The sequence below is a fragment of the Lepisosteus platostomus genome, chromosome 8 (assembly GCF_059453375.1).
Source record: "Lepisosteus platostomus isolate fLepPlt1 chromosome 8, fLepPlt1.hap1, whole genome shotgun sequence".
Taxonomy (NCBI): domain Eukaryota; kingdom Metazoa; phylum Chordata; class Actinopteri; order Semionotiformes; family Lepisosteidae; genus Lepisosteus; species Lepisosteus platostomus.
Genome location: NC_142618.1, coordinates 7,046,104 through 7,065,395, shown reverse-complemented (window position 1 = coordinate 7,065,395; position 19,292 = coordinate 7,046,104). Strand labels below are relative to the sequence as shown.

The 19,292-nt window shown below is 40.7% G+C and overlaps 1 protein-coding gene across 9 annotated transcripts in view; it reads right to left on the bottom strand.

Annotated features, from left to right (window-relative positions):
• stau2 (staufen double-stranded RNA binding protein 2) overlaps nucleotides 1–19,292 on the bottom strand; it is a 116,246-nt gene that overhangs the window by 67,596 nt on the left and 29,358 nt on the right. For 8 of the 9 annotated variants that reach the window (XR_015940731.1, XR_015940732.1, XR_015940733.1 and 5 more), the window contains exons 6-9: nucleotides 14,525–14,684; nucleotides 8,492–8,599; nucleotides 2,920–3,132; nucleotides 1,816–1,953 (exon numbers count right to left, since the gene is read on the bottom strand). Coding sequence is in view for 6 of the 9 variants with exons in the window: in XM_088642224.1 (XP_088498350.1) it covers nucleotides 1,816–1,953; nucleotides 2,920–3,132; nucleotides 8,492–8,599; nucleotides 14,525–14,684 (619 nt within the window). In the remaining 3 variants the exon portion in view is untranslated. The remainder of the gene's footprint in view (nucleotides 1–1,815; nucleotides 1,954–2,919; nucleotides 3,133–8,491; nucleotides 8,600–14,524; nucleotides 14,685–19,292) is intronic. The other variant, XM_088642225.1, reaches the window with a different exon arrangement.

The window sequence follows — 19,292 nt, the reverse complement described above, 5'->3', positions numbered from 1 at the left end:
TTACTAGCCCTGGTTAATACCACATTCCAGCATGGTCATGTGGTGCTGTTTAACCAATCATACGTTGCCCTAGGTTTAATCATTACCTTATAAAGGACACTTGTGTACAAGAAACTCCTGGGAAGAATGAATCCTTATAAAGCCACTGGCTTCCGCACTAGCTGACACTGTCTGAACACTCTTCAACACCTGTCCCAAGGGGTTCCGGATGACGTGTCAGGACAGACAGGTCAGCTAAGGGCCCTCTGGAGGCCACACTGCACACCTTCCCATATTCTTTGTTTAGAATCTTTATTGGCCGTTTTTCATTAAGCTTCAACACTCACTTGAAAACAGTTTCCTTAAAAAAAGGTGAGATGAGCTACCTGTATGTTACACAGCAGTGGAACCAAATCAGAGAAGGAACAAAGCAAAAAAAAAATGGAAATGCAAGTGGCTTCTGTTACAGAGTAATAAATAAAGAAGAAGAAACAGGCCGCTTACTGTTGAAAGTAAATAAAATATCCTCTGTGGTTTATTTGCATTTAACCACAGGTATTGATTTATAGGGAGAACTGCATTAAATACGCCAAAGAACAGAACCTCATTTATAAAGACAGCTTGAGCAGGGAACAATGTGGAAATTTTAGAAGCAACTGAGACTTACAAAAGAAACACACACAAAAACACTGCCTAATACCTCACTTTGAAAGACGAATGCAAAATCAGTTTTTATTGGTATTGCTTCAACTTCAAAACATTGCTCTCCAGTAAAGGTGAGATTACTGGGCTGGAAGCTAGAGTTAAAGAGACATAGGCCATATGCTGAACACTGTTTTGCGGCACCTTCTGCCAAGCAAATGAACTCACAGGAACACGGCAGATCCTACTTGATTTTCATCAAACTCAACTGATTTGCGGTTAAGCCAAGATAAAAAGAAACCCTCTTTTAGGGCATCCCTGATCTCATTCTCTTTACTCGTGCCTATTTCACTACCTCAGCATTACAGAATCTTCCTTCTCTGTAGAAGCGGACACCACATGCCATTAAAATGTTTAAATGATCAGATTGACAATTCAGATTTATGGGAAGCGGTCAATGCCCTGTTATTGCACTGATCAAAGCCAAAATGTGCAACGCGAACAGCTACCAAATGAAATCTTTCTGCACTTTTGTGGGCCAGCAAAATGCCATTGCCATCAAGCTAAGATCATAAACATTTCAGCATCGTGGGTGGTGGCTGGCAGCTAACGCCACTCGCTAAACGGTTTTTAGCTTTAGTCCTAGTCAGGCACACATAACAGAGTCTGTGGCCACAGAACAGCAGCAGCACTTGAACAACTAATGTCCCAGATTCCCCCCTCAGTATGTAGTCTCCCCTTTAGTCTTCCCTGTAACCTCCCAGTGGCCTGAGAAACAAGTCACTTGCAGATTAATTTTAGCAACACTCTCCTTGCTACTTCATGTTGGAATAAGAACACCTCCCAGACAGCAGTGGTGAGGGTTCTGCACTCATCACTGGAAGGTTGTGGGTGAGACACTGCTCTTGTACCCTTGACCCAGGCGCTTCACCTGAGCTGTTCCAGTAAAACACCCAGCTGTGTAAATAGGCGCAAAACAGAAGGCGCTCTGGATAAAAGAGTCAGCCAAACAAATGAGCAAAATCTGTTCTGCGGGACACAAAAAATGGAGTGAAACTTTTTTCACAGATGTTTTCATAATTTGTTTTGCAAGCAGATAGGCGTAGTAAAAGCGACCGAACAGCTGACTGGGGATGCAATACCCTGTAGTGTTATCTGTAGCTGGATGTGTCTGCTTGTGAACTGATCGATTACCTGCATGGTGAACTCCCTGCGTCGAGGCACTCCTCTCTCAGACAGCAGCACGTACTCTGGCTCCTTCTCCTTCTTGGCCTGCTGGATCTGTGCCAAGCGGCTGATGGGATTCATTCCCTGCCCATATTCTGGCCCGGCCTGACAGCACAGGGAGAACACATGAGCACAGGTGCTATCTGTTTTAATAAGAATGGTGCTACACACCATTTATCTTTCCAATGCAAGAAGCTAAAAGGAAGAGAGGCAGAAGTACTGGGATGACCATCACAGTGCTGTGGGAGAGCCCAGTGTGGCCTAAGACATCCTGCACATGTTACAAGTAAATGGAAGTTAAATCATAAGACAGAGCAATGAGCACCTGTGTAGTACTGTACATCTTTACAGGATGAGCAAGGAAGCAGTGTCAGGCACAAATGATAACAGACGTACTGGTTCCCTAGGTATTGTACCTGAATTTACTCGTTATTGGCTTAACCTCTATTTCATTCCACATTCAAAGACCAACCAGTGCCTTATTTAATAATAAGTCCTAAAGCTTATCCAGCTCTTTTCTGGACACTCCACTCAAAGTGCTTTACAGGTAATGGGGACTCCCCTCCACCAGCACCAGTGTGCAGCCCCACCTGGATGATGCAAAAGCAGCCATAGTGCACCAGTACACTCACCACACACCAGTGGGGAGGAGAACAGAGTGATGAGGCCAGTTCATAGATGGGGATTATTGGGAGGCCATGATTGGTAAAGGCCAATGGGAAATTTGGCCAGGACGCCAGGGTAAAACTCCTACTCTTTTCGAGAATCACTCTTGGATTTTTAATCACCACATAGTGTCCCCGTTACTATACTGGGTCTTTAGGACCCACACAGACCGCAGGGTGAGCGCCCCCTACTGGCCCCCCAAACACCCCTTGTAGCAGCAGCCTTAGTCTTTCCCAGGAGGTCTCCCGTCCAGGTACTGACCAGGCTCAATCCTGCTGAGCTTCAGTGGGTTTTTAAGCTGTGAGTTACAGGGTGATATAGCTGCTGGCATCAAAACTGAAAGTCTCAGGTGGCCTCCTAATCCCCAGCTGTGCCCACAATCTGCCTGCCTCTCCACCCCCTTACCTTGAGTATGGTTTTGGGACGTTTCTTATAATGAAGTTTCGGTTTTTCGACCACAGGAAGGAAAGGCAGTTTCTTCAGCTCTTGTAAAACGGAGAGGGCTGCCCGTTTTTTGGAGAGTTTCTTGCTGTTCCCCTCTCCCTCCGCTGTGAACTCGCCCACCGTCACCCGTGTGAGGAAGCTCTTCATGTGCGGAGGACCGCTTTCCTTGATGACCTGCAAGGGAACAGCGGAGTCAGTGAGGCCAGCTGCCTCCCTTCCTGCAGGAAGATGGTCAGGGAAGAACAGGGGGCAGCACCTAATGTCTTTACAATGAATACAAAGCCAATAGTTAATTAAAACAGAGACATGGTCTTTAAACCCAGATCCTTCAGGACTAAGACTGAGGTGCATTAGTGAAAAACGAGTCCAGGGTTTGGGGGTGGAGGAGTGTACATGGTGGGTTGGTCTCTATGAAACAAACATTCGCCTGCTGAGACTGAGGAGACAGACGAGCACTAGTCTCTCTCAGGAGTACAGTCATACATGAGCATCTGTAACCTCTGTTACTGCCTCACTAGTTAATGCAAAAACTGTGTGGACAGGAGAACAAATCTGCAGTTTCTCAGAATTTCAGAAGAACAGAAGAGTCTCTTAGTTATGCCCAAGTATAATTTAATAAATAAGTAGATGGGATCCTGTTAAGTAGCAAGGTGTGTTGGTTACATGCCAAAACCTCTGCAAAAGATATATACCACATAGTTCAATACATGTATCCAACAGGTCATAAAAACTCCACTCACAAAAAATGCATTTCATCAAGCATAAAGGTTCTTAGTGAAGTCATGCATGGTGTTTCATTTTTTTTCTATACACTACTGCAAAATTGAAAAGAGAATTTAAAAAGAAACATTTAGTTTTCCTCTTCCTTATCAGTTTCCTTGGCCTTACACATCTATCAAAAAATCTAAAACAAAAACAGTGTAGGTGGATTGCCCTCGAGGAGGTTAGATCTCGTGTTATACATCAGGAAATGGTGATTCATTAATAAAAGAGGCTCACTGATTGTAAAAGGTCATTAGTTAATCAAACACAAGCATTGAGAAACACTTATCCTAGGTTGGCCACCGGAAAGGATGTAGGAGAATTTATATACTTTTCACTTTAGTATATTTGTTTTTATGTCCATTAAACTAGCACTAGCTTCAAGGTTTGAGATCCTCTGCATAATGAGAGAATTGTCCAAGCTTCACCTTCTGAGGTGAAACACCAAAATAGTGAGAAATAATACTGCCTGTTATAATGCTACAGTATCACAGAAGCCTATACAACTGCTGAAGTAAATGTAGGTGAGGAGCTCTTCTTTTCTAGACAACAATGACCATTTTAACAATAATTAAGTGCTGAAAATGTTCAAGCAGGTAGCTGCGTCAGCATGCATAGGCTGCAAAGGAACAAGTAAAGGTTTATTCCATGCTGAAAAGAGAAGAAAAGAAACACAACGTTTCGGCCGTGGGGCCTTCTTCGGGTGAAGTTGAAGGCTCCACAGTAGAAACGTTGTGCTTTTCTTCTCTTTTCAGCATGGAATAAACCCTTACTTGTAAATGCCTTTTTAAAATGCCTATTTTGAAACGATAAAGACTATGTATTTGAGCTCCGTGTTGATGTTCGTTTTAGTTTATAGTGAGTCAGCATTTCAATTCTTGCTGCTTCTTTTTTCTTTTCTGTTGTTTAGAATAACAAATGACAGAGAACGTCAGAGCTCAACATCATTAGTTTAAAAATAATGTTTTTTTTACACTTACATGCAATTAATTGTGTTAGTGACAACAAAATTGTGACTACAAAGAATGAGTTGGGCCGAACTGCCTGACACAAGATAAAGTGTAGCAAATTTTTAATCTTCTTTCCCTGGTTTGTGTCTTTAAATTCCGGCAAAACAACCCAATTCCTAACCTATTCTTATCATATTTTTATAAGTTCCACTTACATCATGCCATTGATTTCTAAAAGCCTTGTTAAATGAATATGTTCATGACTTAAGTTGGAAAAGAACATCCTTCTTATTAAGCACGCTCAAGATGAAAAACAATAATAAGAGTTCAGGCAGCCTTGTGATAGTACTGATTTACTCCACAGCAGTTTGTACTCAACGGGAGCATTCCCTCTGTTACTTTGGGTGAAAGATGTAGCTCAAGGGGATCCTCACCTTCGAGGATCAAGAAAGAAACATTTTTTGGCCTCACAAAGAAACATTTGCAGAAAAATATCGTTAGCAAAAACAAATAAAATGATTTTCCAGAAGCACCCTGCTCTGTGAAAAAATTATAAGTTATGTGGTGAACTCTCTGTTGTTCTTTTTCCACACTATCCTGGATCTGGAAAACAATGTAAGGACGTTTCCCAGAGATCTATGCCTTGCCTTTCCAACACAGTAACCCTATGAAAATGAAACAGCCTGCACTTTCTACTTTCTGGAAGGGATCTAAATCCAAACCCAGAGTGCCCACACACGACAAGTAAAATGCCTTTTACCTACAAACTGCAAGTTGTCTTACACATGCTCTATTCTGGATTTATTCCTCTGGCTCCAGCCACTTCAGTGTCTGTGATTCTGTCTGATGTAGCTGATTCTGTAGTTCAAGTAGCACAAAGCACAATTAGCGCAATCCAGAGTCATTAAGTAATCTTTACACTCAGAAAAAAACATTTACAGAAGAAAAAATAATGGCACAGCAATAAGCCTGCGAGACTCCAGGCTTTAAACAGGCTTGGCTTAGCGAGCTCTTTGGATATCTAGCTGCAGAGGGTTGAAGCCCTGAAGAATAGATCTTTTGTGTATTTCGTCAATGCACTTGCCCTCAAGGAAAGTTTCTGAGCACATCACATGGGGGTTCTTGGATAATAACATGAAAAAGACTTCTCTATATATTTTGTGATGAAACTAAATCCTTTACAGACAATTTATGTCTGCTCACTCTCCCTGAGAGAACCTAAAACTTCAGTTTTTAATTTTGCCAGAAGATTTGATTTTTAATAAAAATGATCTTTTAGAAAAACCTATTTCCTATTTCATATAGTATGATAAAAGGTACAAAAAAGATTGGTTCAGACTTCTTAGAGAACAAAAACATCTACATTAATAAAGCAAAGAACTGAATTTGATTTCTTTTGAAATAAAACTATAATGAAAAAACAAGTGAATGTGCACCAATTAAAGCATTCACACATTTACATTACAAGCAATAGCTTTACAATGGATTAATTAGCCACTGACAAGATGCTGATGAATTGTGCTCAAAAAGCAAATCACTTTTACAGACCTAAGGGCTAATGAATGCAAAAGTTGAAGAAGAAAATGTTGGTAATTGATACATAAAGATAAAAACACAATGATAAAAGGGTAACTAAGTAAGACAGCTATAAAGCCAGAGAGACTCATTTGTTTGAGCAGACTGTAAATTAACCGGAGACACACAGAACGATTTGACAGTCTGGAAAATGGTCAGTTACATGTATATACTTCCCAAGAGAGAAGTGCACTACAACATAAGCAATTGATTAATAATTATGAATGATACAATCAAGGATGCTACCACGGAATTCATTTAGGACTAAAATCAGGAAACGCGCAGAGTGGTGGGTGTCTGGAACAAGCTGCTCAGCCTTGACAATGAAGCTGATTCCAGGGAATCCTTCAAGAGAACAGCTGTTTAAGCCCCTCTGAAGTGCTAGCCACACAAGATGGACCGGGTGAGCTCTTCTCATTGATATCCTTTCTAATGCTCAAATTCAGCACATATGGCACATTAAAACACACAGATATATCCCACTAACATCCCATGGTCTCATATTTAAGATGAGACACTTTCCAAAACAATGTCCAAAGGTCATGAAAATGTAGGCAAAGACAGGTCTGCATATGAATAGCTTATTTCACATCTCCCATGCAAAGGTTTGGTTCCATCATGACACGGCTTTAGCTCCGGAAACGAGTAACTCCGTTAAAAGTGAAACTTCAGTGAAGCAATAATTGGTTGTCACTGGCTTCACAGACATAGAACTGAACTGTGATTCTGAACTTTCAAGACAGCTATGGGTGCCAGGTTACCCATCAATCTTAAGGCATTCAGAGTTACCATATCTGTATGAAAAAATAGGGGCACGTTTCAAGAGATGGTCAACCAAGCCACCAAACTAAGCACACTGTAACTGTTAGAGCATAGCACACTAAGAACTTTGGGAAATTTCCTGTCCTTGTCAATATTCTTTGCACCTCAAATAAAGAGGTGTTTTTTCATCTGGTCTGCACACACGTTGTGTGCAAACATCACTTTCTCTTGGACTGTGGAACACAAGTCTAACACAGTAAGGAGAGGTTAATGAAAAAGGATGTTAAACAAGAGCTCAAAAAGCAAGGCAAAGGTGATGCTAACAGCTACACTTCTAGATGTATTATACGTACATATCAACCAATTCTAAAAGCAGAGGGGATTCAAAGATAGGACTGATGTATGATTTTGTAATCTACACACTTTCCTAAACAGGAGGCACTTCTTTCCACAAAGGGTTGTGGGAACATGGAACAAGATCTTCCACGAAACAGCTTGGCAAAACTCCTCAAATCTCTCAGCTAATGACAACCAATTGGGCTTTATGGGTTGAATGACCTCCTGATGTTTGTAACCCTTCATATACTCTTCTTTCCATTTTATTTGAGAATTTTTGACAGTACTGTGTTTTAACACAGGCTTGCAACAAGACAAACCACAAGCAAGCTAGGCAGAGCCTTCCAGCCTTTTTAAGACCTAGGCTGGCAAACATAAAAATAAACAAACAAGAAAGAATCGTATAACCTTCATCAATGCACCTATCCTCCTTTTCAGTCCTGTTAAGCTTACATCTTCCAGCATGCAGTGTGAGTAAAGCACAGGAGACACACAGCAGGCAGGACACGATTGGGTTTCACTTCCTCTGGCAAAAGGGGGATTTTAGAAGGGAAATAAGCTGTACAAAAACATGTAAAGAATTCTTCTGGAAGCGCTGCTAGATGCATCTCCATCTGTAACTCTTGCTACAGACGTAACATTGCAAAATCTCCATCTGTAACTCTTGTAAGAGATGAGACCAAATAAAATTCAAAATAAGATCACTTTATTAGCCATATACAATTTCTTGCATTAGGAATTCGTCTTTTCGCATACCCCAGCTTGCTCTCCATGAGACCCACAGACAGGAAGAGAAGCTTGGTCAGCCAGTGTACAGCACCCCTGGAGCAGTTGGGGTTAAGGGCCTTGCTCAGGAGCCCAACGTATCAGGATTCCTCTGCCGGCTGCGGGATACGAACCGGCAACCTTCTAGCCAAAGGCGCAGATCCTTAGCCACAGAGCCACCACACCGCTCCGAATTATGGAGAACAAACCGTTACATCAATAATATCTGATCCTATCCAGTTGCATCTTCGGAATCAATTGCTTTTTCCTTCTCTGGGGAAAGGGAACGTTCCTTGCTTCACACATGAAATGTGTCTGGACCACATGATTTACTTGAAAGCTAGCCTGGCGTCATTTCTTCTGTTCCCAAAGATAGTGCTCACCTCAAAACTGACGAGCAGGTTCCTCTTCAGCGCAATCTCGTACACCAGGCTGATTTCAGACTTGCTGGCATCGCTGGTCTGCTCGGCCTCGTCCTTCTCCTCTGGACTCTACAACATTTATCGAAGAGCTAGTGATAATAAAACCTAGACAAACTTGCCGGAAGGGGGAAAGGAACTATGTATACTGTACTCTCCAGCTTGATACACCTTAAACAACATGTTCTGAACTTGAACCTTACTATCCCAGCCTTTTGCAAACAATATTTGTTTACATTTCAATTAAAGTAAATGTCACTGCTATTTGAATACCTCTTACCTAGATGAAATTCAAGGGGTTTAAATATTACATTTCAATTAAAGTAAATGTCACTGCTATTTGAATACGTCTTGCCTAGATGAAATTCATGGGATTTAAATATTAAATTATCAGGAAAAAAGCTCAATCGGTGCTTTGCATGTCATTCCCACACATGCATTGATTAGCCCAATGTTTCCCAGTCTTTCCAACCTAAGGCCCACTTGCTTTAGTAAAAATCTTGTTTGGCACACAAAACCCAACACCACCTCTAACAATCATTTAAACAAAAGACTGTTTATGTACAGGCAGTTTTTGATTCACATACTCTTATTTTTGACATTTTTGAATGCAATATATGCCACTTTTTTCATTTAGTACACAGCTTTTTCTCATTTTCACAAGCATGGTCCGCAGCAGGACAACAAATGTACCCAGCTGAGTGCCAAGATGAGAAGCAACGCACAGGCCACCTTTCACCACACACCTTCTCTCGCTCACATCCTCACTGTAAGGTAAGCATATTTATTCTGCTGACTATTGGCATAAGGTAATTATGATGGATTTGTGTCTTAAAGTGTTTGAGTAAAATAAATCTATACACTGTCTGTACCATGTGTTTATAAAACCTGAAATATAATCAATAAAATGTTCAACCAAAAAAAATGCTGAAAATATTAATATACACTAAGTGCACAAACCATTAGGGACGCCTGCTCTTTCCTTGAAATAGACCGACCGTGTGAATCCAGGTGAAAGCTATGACCCCTAATTCATTTCACCCGTTAAATCCATTTCAATCAGTGTGGTTGAAGGGGAGGAGACAGATTAAAGAAGGATTTTCAAGGCTTAAGACAATTGAGACCCGGATTATGTATGTGAGGGAAAAAAGATTTTTGTGCCCTTGGGTATGATAGTAGGTGCGCGCTGGTTTGAGTGTTGCTATGTTTTTCACATTCAACAGTGTCCCGTGTGCATCTGGAATGGTCCACCACCCCTAAGACATCCAGTCAACAGCAAGCCAGGGGTGGAAAACGGCTCATCCATGAAAGAGGTGAAAGAAGGCCGACACAAACCGTGCAGATCAACACACGGTCTACAGTTAGTCACCCGACAGTCCAGTACAACACTGGTGCCAAAAGACCCATAAAAGAATGTACAACTCATCGCACCTTCACACGAATGGGGTATGGCATCTGACAGCCTTATAGAGTTCAACCTCTTCCAGCGATAAACAAGAAACTGCAAACATTCAGCTTTTTTGCAGTTTTTCTGCCCCATCACCAGATCTCAATCTACTTGAACATCAGTGGGCAGAGGTGGAACGAGCCATTCGGAGTAGAGATCCAGTACCAGCCAACCCAACACAACTGTGGGAAGCACTGGAGTCAGCATGGGCGAGCAGACCTGTGGAACGCTATTGACACCTTGCTGACCTCATGCCCCAACGAACCGAGACTGCTCCAAAGGAGGTGCAGCACAATACTAGAAAGGCATCCCTAACGCTTTGTACACTCAGTGTAGTCTACAATGAACAATCGTTTGCGAGAAAGGAAAATGTGCAACATTGCTTATGAGACTTTAAAATAAAGAGAATTGAAAAGGCCCGTAAAGAGGAAGGACTCACGATCACAGTGCTGTGTAGAAGCACTGTGGGCACATTACTCATGCATTCTCAACATCATTCACCAGGTCTTCCCTACACATTTCACTTGACAGTGCTAAATAGAGCAAACCTTGTATATATCCATTTCAATACAACCATATAAACTGTTTACATGGACAAGTGTGTGTTTGTTCGTATTGTTTTTATTCAGGAGCTCTACCCTCTGAGTGGAACCCAGATTTATTTGAGTTGTTGACAACTGCTCTCATTTTCCTCCCATCTTCCAAAGACGTACTTGCTAGATTAAAAGGTGTCTCTGAAGTTGTCCATACAATGGTCATTGCTGGGTCATTCCTGGGTCTCGATATAAATATATAAAGTTTCAATTGTGCTCACTTCTGCATGAAGCAAAACCCTGTCAGCCTACACAGGATTATGGAAATTTTCCCAACCTTGAAAGGCATGTATTCGTACACGGCATTTGTGACAAGACAGTTCAGTTCTTTCAAGAAGCAAAACTAGAAGAAAGCTGGAAGCCAGTTCCTAAAATCTTCTTAGATTGCCCCAGTTTTCAGAAATTTACATAAAATGAAAATGAGACACAATGAACCTGTTGAGCCACTAAGTAGGCCTAAACTAAACAAATGTATTTAGTTTAAAAAAGAAGGCGTCAAAAATGATATCGCGGCCTACGTTTTATTGTCGCTGCCTTTCAAAATCAGGAACTAATTTCGATATCAGTTCACATATGTTAAGCAAAAATTAACTATATTCTGAAAGAGTTTGGCCTGTTACTTGCTTATTTCCTTATTTTAGTAAAACAATGAAATAGTGGCCATTGAGGGCTCCCACAAATCGCAAGGAACGCGCAAGAAATGTTGTACATTACTACATTTTAACAGTGCCACATTCCATTAATATTCTTTTTCACTGAATGGCCTTTACAGCTCCTATACAGGTTCAACCCTCCATTTAGTGCTATGTTACCTAGTAATACATAAGGTCTATTTGGGCGGGGTTCTGGACTCATAAGTAGATGGTTGTGGGTTCAAATTGTCATTTTTCACAATTAAATCTTTTATAATTTACTTAGTTTTCTCTCTGGCTTATTCCAGAACTCCACAGCACACCTGCATATCTCTGATGGCAAGTCCACACACCAGACAGGAAAAGAGATAATAAGATTCTGCTTGTGTGAAAATTGATCAAAAGGCTTGCAAGCTAAGCAAGATTTAACAAACAAGACTTCTAGTGACAAGAGCCTCGCATAGCCCCATTGTTCTCAAGCACTTGCGGACAGATAGTTCTCCTGCACTTTGCAAAAAGATAACTTTGTTATGCTTTACTTAAGCGTGAGTGGTGATAAATAATGCAGGTAATTTAAAACGTTTTACACATTCACAGCCGTGCTGGACTGCATAGATTTGTGATGTGGTCAGTACTTGTCCTGTCAGAGAGTCTAATTCTATTTGTGACACAGTCCAGACACAGCACCGTATCCTTAGAGGTAACAGACCAAGACTTCAGCCTTGTATGTGCCACCAAGTTTCCCTTGAAATATGTGGAATATGGAAATTCAAGCAATACTTTTATGACCTCTTTAGAATCAGATGTATTTAAGGGCATTACACACTAAATATTTTCATTATTATTGCAAACACTGCAATTTTTGCCAGTTACTTCTTTTTTTTTATCGTAAAGGAACAGACGACTCCCTGCTAATATTCGTCTTCTGTAACAGCAGCAATAAAACCAGCCATTACCACGGCAACAGTGAAACATAACGCTTAAACCTTCATTAAAAAGCAGATAGTTATCTCCTCAGTGGGCCCCAGAGTCAATCAAACGTTAAAGAAGCTGTCAAAGCATGGTGATGTATATATTTTAATAAGATCATTTGCTGAGATAATCTGGATTTGTAGACTCAGTTTTGTCTGAGTGGGGAGATTAGTTCTCTCTGTGGCAAGAACATATTTATCTTTTCCATGCCTTGCTAATTCTCAGATGAAAACGCGATAAATACATTTGTATGCAGGTACAGTGTTCCTTCTCAAAAGGAAAGCTTCTTAAAAACGAAAGACAGTCATAAAAGTAATAACTATTTTATATTATTTTTAAACTCTCAAGGCTGTTGCCAAAACTGAAAGTGGAGTTTCCGTACTGTCCTGTAACGTCATTGGAATTACATATCTGATCTATAAAAACAAACAGTAATTCAAAGCAAACAGGAAACACAAGCCAGGCTGTAAAAAATCTATTATATAGTGTTTGATTTTTTTCTTCGTTACTTTGAGGCAACTCTAGGTTCTGAGGTGAAGGATTATCGAGAAGTATCAACACCACAGAGCAGCTGTGATTCCCCAGTAAATAAGGCTGCTTTCCCAAACAGTGGCAGAGGCCGATGGACGAAATCTCAATGTGTAACATGTCCCAGACGGGGATAACTCTTTCTGTCAGGGCAATAAGATAGAAAAGATTGTAACCTTTCAAGTCTGTGAACAAAGGCCATATCAACAAGTGGACATGGACCCTGAACAGCACTTCTAATGAATGGTTCATCGCCAAAAGGGGAGAAAACTCCAAATCAATCTTATATCTTTAGAAACTCTGGATTAATTCCCTTTTTTTATTGTTCCAGTCGGGAGTTCTCTACTAATCGGCACAGCGGAGGCATCAGCAATGTCTCAAACCCAATAAAAAATGTCCTGCTGTGTCCTGAAAGGAAAAAGCCATCAAATCCCTTGATCCCTAGTTGCTTTGTACTCCGAGTTCTCAATAGAAGAACTGCAATAGCAGCTGAACAGAGAAAACAGTATATTATGAGATGACTGTATCCCACAGTGAGCAGAAGAGAGCTGAAAGAAAACCAGGATTAAAAGTCAGGATTTAAAAAAAAAAACTTCAACGCTGTGAAACGTGCTTCTCTCTACGGGACCTGAAATGTTATCATTTTCTATTCAAACCACTGCATTTTGTGATTTGGATTATTTTTTTTAAGTTTTCTAATGAGGAACCATGAATATTTACGCCACCCATTTTCTTCATTTTCCTGCACGTCCCAGTAACAGCCTGATTCAACTGCCATCTACCAACTGCAATGTTATAGTTCACACCCGAAATGTGAGCCTCATGGCTTAATTTTTTCACTTACACAACCAGGTGAACGTCAGGTTCTGATTAGCAAAGGAACACTTTTAACATGTGGATAGATGAGTCAGGTGGTGTCCTGTATCAATGCACTCTTTTTCAAGAAGTGCTTTCATCCTAATTGTGCTTTTGCACCAACATGAAATGTGTAGATTTTAAAGAGGTTGGTTATGGGGTGTAACACTTGCAAAAACTCCCAATTTACATGGCAAATCTAGTAACAGAAAATTCACTTTGAGCATTTCAGCATTGTTGCAAGATCAGATAAATAAATGGATTTACAGTTCCTATTAAACATTTTCACTTATTCTCTATTGTTCTCTTTGCAAACCATTAGAAAGGTATAAACTTCAATTTAGGTTAAAATCTTCAGTAATCCACTTTTGCCTCCAGTTTGCTTCATTATGATTTGGCATGAAAGCAGAAGAATCTTCAAGAAAAGCATATACAACAGCTCACTGAGTGGGTAAAAAAAAATAACCAACCCCTCCAGCAATAAAGATGGATATCAATCTGAATGAGACTTACGCCCCCAGGTATTTACAGCATACAGTATGTGTCCCTCAATTTGTAAAGCAATACGCTGCAGCAATAATTTACAAAGAACACATTATGGAGACAGGAGTGCTAGACAGAACTAGTGAGCTGCCAAAATGTCTTAAATAACAATTGTTGACGCCAAGCAAGTGGCATATACTGTAATTTGATTTCCGGCAGAGATAAGATTAAAATAATCATCCTTAACATGGAATAGCTCAGATCTACAGTGAATGCGATTCACATGATCAGGTAGTATTTTTTAATCATGAAATGTCTGCCTGCGTAACACTGTATTGCTGAAGTAACAAGCACATTAACAATAAAAGGGTGCAAGTTCAGCCACACAGCCTGAGATTTGAGATTTGGGCGCTCCGAGAGAAAGGAGAAAGGGAAAGGTTCTGACTGGCCTGTTTCTGGAGGGAGAGGAAAGGGAAGACTTGGTTACCTGTGGAGGTTTTTCAGGAATAGGCTCATTACGGAGGACCTGAAGGGCTTTCATTGCAGCATTGTGTCTGGCTGCTTGTCGGGTCCGGCCTTCTCCTATAAACTCACTGTTCCCCACCATCAGCTGGACATAAAATATCTTAGGCACTGGGTAATGGTACCTAGGTTGGAAACAAGTCAAAAGGGAAAACAGGGTTTTGATTTATAAAAGGATTAAGTTATCAAAACGTGGCACTTTTATTGCCTTAAACAAACCAGACACCAGACAGGAAATAATAAATACATAAGAACTTAAGAAAGGTTATGAACGACAGGAGACCCATCATCCCATCTTGCTCGTTTGGTAGTAAGTAGTAAATTCAGCTCAAGGTCTCATCCAGCCGTTTTGTGAAAGACGTCATGGTATCTGCTTGGACAACATGGCAGCATGATTGGTTCCACGTTCCCCCCACCCTCTGGGTAAAGAAGTTCCTCCTGTTCTTGGTTTTAAATACACTTCCTTGTCCTTCGAAGGCTATAAATTAAAAGGCCATTCTTTTTCAATCAAGACTCAAAAAATCCTACAAACAAAATTGAAAGCAGGTCTTTCTGTCGGTAAATCCACAAGCTGTGTTTAGGAAAGCAAGAGAGCTGAGAAAATTAGCTCTCAGTGTACCACTGTCATGATATCAATGCAATATGGGAGGAAGAACAAAGAAGCACTTCAGGATGAGAAACGTCACAGTTCGGGAACTGGACGTTTGTAGGGAAAGCCGCAGGGCAGAGCAAATCTCACAGACAAAACGAGCCGTTCTATCAAAAACCAAACCACAACGCTCAAAACGTGTGTTTCACACACTCACTGCTCTCCCAAATGCCAACTGGTCTCTAAAGCTACAGCAGGGCTCTATCAAAACCTGACAACAAACAAGCCACAGGCTTCAGGAAAAGACTGAAGCATAATGCTAAGACTACTGAAAACAGAAAAAGAGGGCCCACTAACTGCCTTATTCAAGGCCATCTCCATACCAACTGCTGTCTGCTGCGAAATTGTGGCTCTCCATCAGCTCTGGATGAAACAACAAAAAAAATATGGTGCGTATAATATTTGATTTTCAATATTTCCAATTTTTATGTCTCAACAAGGCAAATTAATGTTTCAGCCTCATTAATTTTTCAGATTTAAAGGACTGCTAGTGCTCTTAGACTAACAAAAAGGAGAATCGCAGTAGCCTATGACCAACGTTTTGTTTTATGTAGGACTGGTTTGAAAGTAAATGGAAGGCTTTTCTTTCCTGACACACATTCTTAAATGCAGCAGATAAAGGTCTCATCTGACAGACTGAATGTTTACATCACAAGCTCATACAGTTTGCAAAGAACAGATTTCCCAAACCGCAAACAAATATGGAAAGGTTCTGAATCCCACTCCAAGAAAAATAGCTGGCTTATAAACCTGCAAGCTGCACTATAATGTTACTATGACAATCAGTGCTAAATCCAAGTGTTTTCATTGCAGTTGCCTCTCATAAAATAAGTCACAGGATATTAAATAAGAAAACTGAACCGTGAGATTTTCTCATACATCTGAAATAAAAGTTCTGCAAATGTTAGGCATAAAATATAAGAAACAACTGCAAGGTTGCCCACACAGTGTTAAAAACTTTATAAGGGGATCTGCATTTCCAACTGAGATTGGGAGTGATTTCTTTGCCATGTTGTTGAAGTCGATACCCAGGCTTCTTTCAAGACAAAACTGGATAAGACCCTCCAGTCAGGACAGGAGTCACTTCTTTGCGCTAAGGGCTGTGGGAGTATGGAACAAGCTACCCAGGCATGTTGTTAAGGATGATATTCTGGCTTTTTTCAAGACATAGCTAGATGAGACCATTGAATCAATTAGCTACTGGGACACCAAGCCATATGGGACAAATGGACACCCTTCTGGTCTTATGTGCCAAACAAAAGTTTGAATCTCTGCTGAAACAGAAGTGTGTTTCCTATTATCTAACTTAAAAAAATGTTGTAGGTGCTGTTTTTCTATTGTGGTGCGGGTGTTGCAGAAAGCAAGTGGGGTTACCAAACAAACAAAGCATGAATCAAAACACAAATCATATAAAGATCCACAACAAAAGCTTTTCTCATTCACTGTATAATTCATAATTAAAAAGAAATTAACATAATACAAAAACGGCAATTCATACTATTGACAAGTTAAAAGGGAGGCCAAGAAAATGTAAAAGCTGACCAATAAATATTGGTTAATGGGTCTTTTGATGTTTGTTTTCCTTTATATATCCAGTCTGTCAAAATGTATTCATAACTCTGATAAAAGAGGAACAAAAAACAATCTGACAGAAAGACTAGATAATGTCACCCTTTGCTGAAAAAAGGCATCATATTGTAAACTTAATAGCATTGCACACAGCAAACAATTTTATATATTTAAACAATTTAAGCTCAGGAAAAATGAGGGTCATTATTTATTCACATAAAGTGGAGTGAGTGAATTTTGTAAATGCTCTTCTGGCGCCCCCTGTCTGAGAGGGTAGTTTATAACGGTCTTCCAAACACTTTGGTTTCCATTAGTGAACAATCCTTTGGAGTTTGGAATGGACAGCATTGGAGTTGTTAAAAAATGACCCACCCCACCACACACACACACTCACATCATTTCAATATGAGCTTCCAAATGTAAACCTCACTTTTCATTTCACCAGACAAGTCCAAATGCTATTTTTAGAGATAAGATCACTTTATTAGCCACATACAATTTCTTGCATTAGGAATTTGTCTTTTCTCATACCCCAGCTTGCTCTCCATGAGACACACAGGCACACAGACAGGGAGAAAAGCTTGGGGTCAGAGTGCAGGGTCAGCCATTTATACGGCGCCCCTGGAGCAGTTGGGGTTAAGGGCCTTGCTCTGGGGCCCAACAGAGTAGGATTTCTCTGCCGGCAATTCCTCTGTTCGGGATACAAACCGGCAACCTTCCAGCCACAGGTACAGGGCCTTAGCCACAGAGCCACCACACCGCCCTAGCGGCGTTTTAGACACAATTAATCAAATTCAAGTCACTTCCGTTGCCACCCAGCCATTAAATGCCACATTCATGATCACAATGTCAAATGATAGTATCATTATATGTCATTATATAATATCTTATATAACTGATATTATATTAGGATTATATCAGTATTTTTCACTGAAGATGACAATTTCTGTTCAAGATCTTACTGGATTTACAGTTCCCTCCCACACCACCTGAAGCCTTCAGAGTCGTATATACAGTGCAGAAAAAAGGTTTCTGAACACCTGAGGTAGGACCATATTCTCAAATATCTCATCTGCCTTCATGAAGGTCTTAAGAAAAGATGAAGATAACAAAGATATACAGTTCTTGGATTATTTAACTAAATGATCCAACACATAACTAATACCCTTGTATGAATATGTGAACCCTCAGATTCAGTAACTGCTGGTACTGCCTTCAGAAGCAAGCTAGCCCTTCGAGTTCCGTGGTATTTGATGGTCAAGTGGTACTGTACGTCCACGCATTTAGAAAAAGAGACCACTGCTTCCGTTAGAAACTGCATTAAGCACAAGCCTGAAGTAAGCCAGAAAGTAAGCTACATCTCTGAAGTCAGCACAGTACAAATTCAGATCCTGGGTTTATGACCGAGTGGGGCTCTTTAAAAAGCGTGCATCCGTCGCACCAGTAACAAAAAAAAGGCCGCATTATTGCAAGTCAGTGTTTATTTTCCCCATGTGGGCTGGGAGCAGCAGAGTGCAGCTCAGGTCGTCCAAGGGTGGGTCCGCCATCGGCTGTCAAGCGGAACCCGGATCTCAAAGGAAATGCCAAACGCAACACTGGATCCGGCCAGGATAGCTGGGCGCTAATCGGCACCACACATTCTGGTTACAGGTGCAGGGAACGCGGCCGTCCCCAGCGCTCGGAGGAGGCCCTCTGTGGAACGTGGGAAAATGACTGCCGACACACTGTGGCAGATTAAACCCAATAAACAATCCAAATTCACAACTGATCCACGTCTGGTCCGAATTACAGGGAATACAATCCAGACAGGGAACACCTAGAGGCTGGGTGGGAGGACCGGCCCACCAGTCTTAAAATCACTGCATTCTCGTATCGTGCGTCCATGTGTGTGTGTGTGTGTGCAAGAGGGAAGGCTTTGATTACACAATCTCACACACAAAGGAAAGTTGGTTTTTTTTTAACCCGCATCCTTTACTAACATTTTACTGTTTCCTTGTAAGAAACGGACCCGAGGGTACAGATATTACATTTTATTGCAATGGCAAAGCCATGTCATTCTGTCAAATGTTATTGTGTCACTTCAGTCTAGCATGTGGAGATAATTAAACCAGCTAACAAGCTGAAATACTTTGCAGTTTACAGTATAGCACAGCAAAGCCACCACTGAATCCAGTAAATAGTCATTTTGTATGAGTAAATCATCGCAAATTAGTCATTTAATTTCATAAACCAAAAATCACTTTGATGGACCAGAAGATTAATTAATCACAACATTAAAGAGCTTTAATGTTACCAATGGTATCCTTGAATCATCATTAGTGCCGAGCTGTCTGGGAATGTTTATTTCTAGTTCATGCAATATCATCATGTTTCAGTCAACATTAAACAGAGATGAAACAGCAAGCTACCACATAATGTAATTTGAACAAGTCAATCAAAACACACCACTGACACAAACCAACAATCCGTAATAAGCTAATTAGACCAGGAAATGCTTGAGGGACTAGATCTGTCA